General features: G+C 24.3%; 1 protein-coding gene across 1 annotated transcript; it reads left to right on the top strand.

The window, feature by feature from the left end:
• Positions 1–291: 291 nt before the first annotated feature.
• GO595_008189 (uncharacterized protein) lies at positions 292–2,344 on the top strand (the record flags this gene model as incomplete). The annotated part of the gene is made up of 2 exons (XM_067921737.1): positions 292–2,212; positions 2,334–2,344. The coding sequence occupies 2 exons, from the start codon at positions 292–294 to the stop codon at positions 2,342–2,344; spliced, it is 1,932 nt and encodes a 643-aa protein (XP_067771668.1).
• Between the last annotated feature and the right edge of the window lie 5,427 nt (positions 2,345–7,771).

The following is a 7,771-nucleotide window of genomic DNA, read 5'->3' as shown; positions in this document are numbered from 1 at the left end:
GAAAGTAAATCATATAATTTCTTAAATGAATTAGAAGATTATATTTTAATGATCGAAGATCTTTCAAATAGAACGTATATACAAGAAGCAAGTTCTATAGAACCATTAAAATCACTTGTTAAGCAAATTACAGAAACAAATGAATATATAAATACACAAAACATTTTAACAAAATACCAAATCGATGAAGCATTTCGAACATATGAAAATACTCTTAATAATTATATATCTAGAATCCAAAATGATTTCTCTGAAAGTACAATGGAATCGTTTTATACAACTATTAGTCAAATGAAAGCAAATTGTGCAAATATTTTACAAGAACAAAAGTTCCAAGATATGGTAACAAAATTTGAAACATATTTAAAGGAATCTCTTCAAAAGCAACGTGAAAAAGAATTAAAATCAGCTGAAGAACAAGCATTTAATGAATTAAAACAATATTCAAAAGAAAACATGTCTGAAAATGATAAGAAATACTTTTTAGAACGTTATATTAAGTTTTCGAATAAAAGTATTAAAGGTGTTATAACTAACGTTACTGTCAATGAAAAATGTATTCCATTAATTGAAAATTATTTATCTAATGGAGGAACTTTATATGAAACAAAGTCTTCATCGAAAGCTCCATTCGATTATGATATTTGGGTTCCTAGTCAAATGCCTGAAAATTTGATTCAATGCGATATTCGTCCTGTTCCTTGTTTACCAGGTGCTATCCAAACAGAATTCAAACCACCTGAGTTAGTTAAAAAGACATTTGCTCCACCAACCATTGGTTCTGTTGCTGTTCAATTTAATGTTCCTAAAATACAACCAAAGCCAACACAAGTCAAACAAGAAGCTCCTAAACCAGTACAAGTCAAACAAGAAGTACAAACACAACAAATTCAACCTAAACCTGCTCAAGTACAACCAAAACCAACACAAGAAACTCCGAAACCAGTACAATCACAAGAGAAATCAAATGGTCCATCAGAACTACAAATTATTTTAGTATTTAATGCAATCAAAAATACACAATTAAACAAATTAGTATTAAATGGTAATTTAAGTGGATTTAAACAAGAAATCAAAAAAATTGAACAACAACTTTCTATAATTGATATGTTTTCTTCACAAGAATATTTAAATTCAACTCAAGCAAATGATAAAGACTTTCTTTTGATCAAGGAAATATATGAAAATCATTCACAAATTGAAGAAATTATTCCACGATATGAAAAATTCCAACGATTTTCAAATGGAATTTACTTTATTCAATCTGACAAAGATCTAATTCAAAAGATTATTTCAAATCCAGAAGATATACAAACGTCGATATATAGTTTAGAAAGAATGAAAACAAATGTAACAAACTTAATGAAATTTAATGATAAATTTGATGATCTTAAATATTGTCCAACAGAACAATTAGAAAAAATTCTTGAATGTCAAAAAATTGCAACAATTCTTAATGATAAAATTGATGATATTATAACACATGAGAAACAAAAAGAAGTTGCATCAAGAGTTAAAGCTTCATATAATACACAATTAAGATATTATCAAGAAGAAATAGATTCACAAAATTATGAACGGAAAATTCGATATTATGAAGATTTACTTAAAGCTAAAGATGAAATTTATAATAAATATAAAGAATATGTTAATGTTAATCCATTAAAACAATTTTTAGATGATATTGAAACCTTAATAAAGAAAACTAAAGATGAGAAAATTATTGAAAATGCTAAAATAAAGACTGAATCTGAAAAATTTTTAATTAGATATAGGCCATTAATAGAACGTCTTCAAAGAGAACAATCGCCATCACAATCATTAAATAACGATTTAAGTCAACTTGAAGAAAGTTTTAGAAGACAAAATCCTTCAATATTTGAAGTTGAAGAAGTTAAAGATCTTATTCAGAAGAAAGAACAAATTCAAGAAAAACAAAATGGATATAAAATGCAACAACAAATTAATGCGGAAGCATTCCAAACATCGAAACAATTAAATGAAATTATACCAAAAGAATTTGAAAATTGGGAAATTGAAAAATTTAATGAACTTCTAGAGAAACGAAAACATATTATTATTGAAGGTAAAGAAGTTGATACAACACAAACGCCAAAAGTTCAAGAAATCTTAGATAATTTTAAAGAAAAACAACAACAATGTTATTTATTAAAACTAATTCAATATTATGAAATAACACATCCTGATAGAAGTGAAGAAAATCTAATGAATCATCGATATTTAACTTATAAAGAAATTGATATAGATACTAAAATTGGATTTCTAAATAATTTAACTAAATATAATCAAGATAAAGATAATATTTTACAAAGCGCTTATGTAACTGGTAAGATTAAAAATGGAACAATGAATAAACTTCAAAACAGATTCCAAAAAATAATTGATACATTTAAAAATGAAAAACTTCCGGGACTAAAGAAAGAATTTAATTATTATGTGAAAAGAGCTTCAGAAAATATAATATATTATAATGGTTGTGAAGAAATCATTGGAATTGTTAAAATATTTCTTGAAGAAGAATCCAAAGAAATGCAACAAATACTTGATGCAATTAAAAAGCCAGAACAAAATCAATATAAATTACAACTTAAACAACATATTGGAATTGAACAAGATTATAAAAATGCTATAGAAGATTCAATAAAAAATATAAAAATATATTATCAAACAATGAAAAAAGATACGAAACCAATAAATTCGAATTATTTCAAACTTATCTCATTAATAAATGGAATATTTGTAGCAACTCAAAACATTCAAGCATATGAATGTTATTATAAAGAAATTAAAGAATTCTTTGAAAGTATTAAAGAAGAAATTAAAACAGAAATACAACCAATATTAATTAAACATCTTGAAAAAGCAAAAGTTATAATTTCTGCAATAAATTCACCACCAAAAATTCCTTCATCACGATCTTCTAATTGGTCATATTTTGAAAAATATAATGCTAAAACATTAATGACAACTATTTTATCATATTATATCTCAAACATTTCATTAATTCAAATTGTTTTAGGAATTAAAATTGATGAATTAGAAGAATTAATACAAATGTCAAAAGAGAATACAATTTTAAACATTAATGAAGATCAACTTAAAATTATTGAAGAATCTGAATCATATCTTGAAACTAATCCAATACTTTCAATGAAAATCATTGAAGGATTATGGAACTTTTATTCAGCAAATGAAAATATTTATGAACGTTGTTATCAAATTCTACAAAAAACATATGAAAAATTAGGAAGAATTCCTTTAAATGATTTCATACCAACAACTTATATATATTCAAAACGAAGTCAACTTAATACAATGTTATTTGAGCCTTTCTTTGATTGCGATTGTTTTATATATGATAAAGATCTTAATAATCATTTCTTCATTGATTTATCAACTTATAAATTCTTTAAATCAGCATCTGCTAAAATCACTGATAGTTTAATGAGTATAAATGATCTTAAACATGAAATATTAACAAATGAAACAGGTGTAATTCATCCTGCATTTAGGAACACATTCTTTTTACAAGAAGAACAACGTAAAATTAACGACAAATTTAATCCGATAACAAAAGCGTTTATACAAAAAATGACGAAATTAACGCAAATTCAAATTAAACGTTGTATGTCGGAAGAAAACATTGATTTATTAAGAAAGCAAGTCGAATTATCTGAATTTAGAGGATTTTATAATTATGAAAGTTTCAGTACTGAAAGTATATTTAAATTTATATGTAATTTTGCACCGATAATTAATGATAGTTTTTCACAAGCAGTTCAAAATTTCCAAAATACATTTAATAAATTACCAAAAAGGAGATCACCAATTGATAAAGCGAATGAAATTAAATTCGAAAGTCTTAAATTTCAATTTGATAAAATTTTACCATTAAAATGTATATTAACTGATGTTATTAAATGTAAAGAAGTCGAATGGGTTAACTTATTAGAATTTGGTTCGATATATATACAATTTATATCACAATGCGACACATTTATTCGATATATATATACATCAAAAATATTAACAAAATATTATGATAACATTAAAAGTTTCTTTATACAACAACATGCAATTTTATTAGAAACAGTTAGAGAATTTCATATAAAATATTCATCAAAAGTCGTTTCGAATGAAGATGCTAAATTCATTATTAATCTTCGAGATTATCAAGGAGTTAATAGAGAAATTGTACAAAAAATTTATTACACTGTAATATCATATGTTCATACACTTCATGATAATTTAGAAAAACAAGCACAAAAAATGTTTGATGAAATGCGTAAATTATCAAATGAACGAAGACAATTTTTACAAGCTAAATACATTGATCCTATTAAAGATGATACTGTTATCGAAATGTATGGAAAGAAATATGTTAGTAAGCGTACAAATGATTACGTAAGGTTTGCTGCTCCAAATGATTCATTTATTATATACGCGTCAACAAGTGAATTTAATGCTTGTTCAATAGTAGTAAAGTATGATAAAGGTACATATAATTTGGAAACACATTTCTTCCCTTACGTAGCATTAAGACAAAACTTCGATCCAATACATTACCAATATTTCAAAGATCAAAATTGTACAAGTAATTGTACAAAGAATTTTACAAGATATTACACGTATACAATCACTGATTGCGATAACACAACTGGTTGCGTAAATGGAGGAATTGATGAGTCGATTTTTAGGGCAATCGTGGTGACTTATAATTGTTTAGATGATTATGAAGCTCAGAATGATGCTGAAAGAAAGAGGCTGAAAAGACAAATGAAAAGATTGGAAGAAGAGAGAGAAAGAGAGAAACTTCGTCAGATGCTTAGTAAGTTCAGGTAAAAAAAAATTTTTTCTTTATTTGTTTTTGTAAATAATAATTTTTGTTTTATATTGTGCTCAAGCACTTTTCGATCGGTTTTGGCAGAATCATTTTCAAAAAGTGAAACCGATACTTCCAATTTTTAAAAATTTGCCCACAGAGCAGACAAAAAACCACATTATCTCAAGTAATTCAAGTTTTGTTGACTGCATTTTTGGAATACCACATTATCAAAGTGTCTTAAATGCATTCTGGGGCGCCCCGTTTGTATGGGGCAGCCCAATTTTCATCAAGAAAATTCTAATTTTATTTCCTTTATCAAATAATTAAAGTATTTTCTTCAACCAATATATTTGTGAAACCAAATAATAATATTTTAATTACATAAATTTAGATTGAAAACAATCACATAAGAAAAAAATATTTAAGCACTTTGCGACCATCAAAAGCACAAACATCTTAACAAATCATTAAAATTATAAAATAAGATTGGCCCCAAAAATATGTTTTAAAAAAATTGATTACGAAATTTCCATTTTGATTTGAATATTTTTTCATCAAATTGAAAGCAGATTTTTATTCATGTGATGATAAGGATCTAATAAAAACCAAAAAAATTCACCAGAATATGTTTATTTTCTCAGTTTGATTTCCTCTTTTTATTTAATAGCTTTTGACTTTTTATCATAATTTTCATTCATTATTTAAATAATTCATCTAAATCAGTTACATCATTTGCGATGGTAAAAAATGTGTAAAATATTATAAACAAATTCCAAATATTCTTAAACATCAACTTTTAAAAAGAATTTCGACATAATTTCAATGAATTTTATCTTCAATATTTAAATCAATTCCTTTTTGTTCAAGAAGTAATTTAACAATTTCAAGTTTATCATGCGCATACATAATTGCAGTTCGAAATATTTTAAAGAATTTCCAATATCAATATATAAATTTCATATATAAAAAATTGATATTATTTCTAATATTTAAATCAATTCCTTTTTGTTCAAGAAGTAATTTAACAACATCAATATTACCACTAAAAATTGCATTTATTAAAGCTGTATCAAAAATATATTATTAATTCCAAATATAATAATATTACTCTAAATAATTGAAATTAACAAAGAAATAAACAAAGTAATATTTTGAGCATTAATATCAATATCTTTTTGTTTTAGAAGCAATTTAATGATTTCTTTGTTTAGTTCTTTTGTTGAACTAAACATACATGCAAAAATAAGTGCTGTATTAAATTATTATTTAAAACTCCAAATATAATTTTAAAACATAAAATAAATGAAATAAATATTATATAACACAAATATATATCTTTACAATTGAAATCAATACCTTTTTCTTTTAAAAGTAACTTAAATATTTCTAAATATCCATTTTCTGATGCTACTGAAATTGCTGTTACAAATAAAATGATAAAATTCCAAATGTTATTCAAAAAATTCAAATATTTTCATTAAAATTCAAAAATAATAAACAAAAATTTTTACCATTAATATCAAAACCTTTATGTTCAAGAATGAATTTAACAAGTTCAATATTACCTGTTTTTACTGCATATGGTAAAATATTAGTTGGAATACAATTTTCTTCAAGAAAATATTTAACAAGTAAAAGATTATTATTTTTTGTTGCTGTAATAATCATAGAATCATTAATTTTCATTCCTTTTTTTATTAAATATAACAAAATTTCATAGTTATTATATAAAATACAATCAACACCTAATTTTGATATATAATCAATTTCATTAGTTTCATTTTCATAAAGATATTTAAAAATATCATTTCGATGAAATTCTATTGCTATTCCATATAATGGTGATAATGAGTGATTTTGTTCACATAAATGAATTATTTCAAGATTTCCACCTGCAATCGCATATATGCTTGTATTGAAGTCTAATTTAGCGCTATTTATCAATAAATATTTAAAACATTTAATTGATCCAAAAAATGCTGCATAATCAATAAGCCGAACATTACGCCAATTAACAAATGAATAACTTTCATAAAATGATGGGCTAACTTCTTGATTAATATCAAAATTCGATGTTGATGTTATTTCTTGAAGTTTTTCGATATTATCATTTCGAATTACTTTTGAAAGTTCAGATGGATTAATTCCTTCTTTAATTAATTGTTTATGAAGTTTCCAATCATCTTTTGAAAGGATATCAATGTCCTCAAAAAAATCTTTCCATTTTGTAAAAAAGTCTTCACAACTTTTTTTAAAAAAATTAATTTTATCATTGAGTGTTTCTTTTGTAAGATATTGTGCAAAATAGAATGAGTTCTCATTTTTTAAGATTTCTGATGTGATTATATTATATTCAAACATCTTCTCTAAAAGATAATGTGATTCTTCTTTATAGAAATCTTTGCTAATATGTTGTACAAAAGTTTTAATTATTTCGCTGTTGTTTTTATGAATTTCTTTTTCTTTGGTTTCAATTTTCTTCAGCATTTCAAAATAAACATTAGGCTCTTTTCTTTGTGAATAAAAAGATGAATATATTAATTTACATATAATATTATCAAATGAAATTGGAAAACAAGTAATGAGGAAATCAACTTGTTCAACAAATGGTTTTTGAATATTTTCTTCACTTACTTCGAAAATCATTTGTTTAAGCATAAGCAACGTTTGTAAATTATCAATGTTTACATTATACTTTGTACAAATTACATTATTTTCCTTTTTCATCAAATAAATTCCCGCGCCAAAACTGTCAGAAAACCGGACCAAATAAACATTTAAATCATTTATGCTCCCTATCCTAAACATCCAAAGCTTCAGTATCAAAACATAAAACTATAAATATTGATGATGAATATTGTTTGACTTTACCATTTAAATGTTCTTAAATTTAATTTTGTTCGATTCGATCAAATATTTGAAATC

The sequence above is a fragment of the Histomonas meleagridis genome (genome assembly GCF_020186115.1).
Source record: "Histomonas meleagridis strain 2922-C6/04-10x chromosome Unknown contig_60, whole genome shotgun sequence".
In the NCBI taxonomy this organism is placed as follows: Eukaryota; Parabasalia; order Tritrichomonadida; family Dientamoebidae; genus Histomonas; species Histomonas meleagridis.
This window is presented reverse-complemented; position numbering and strand designations above follow the sequence as displayed.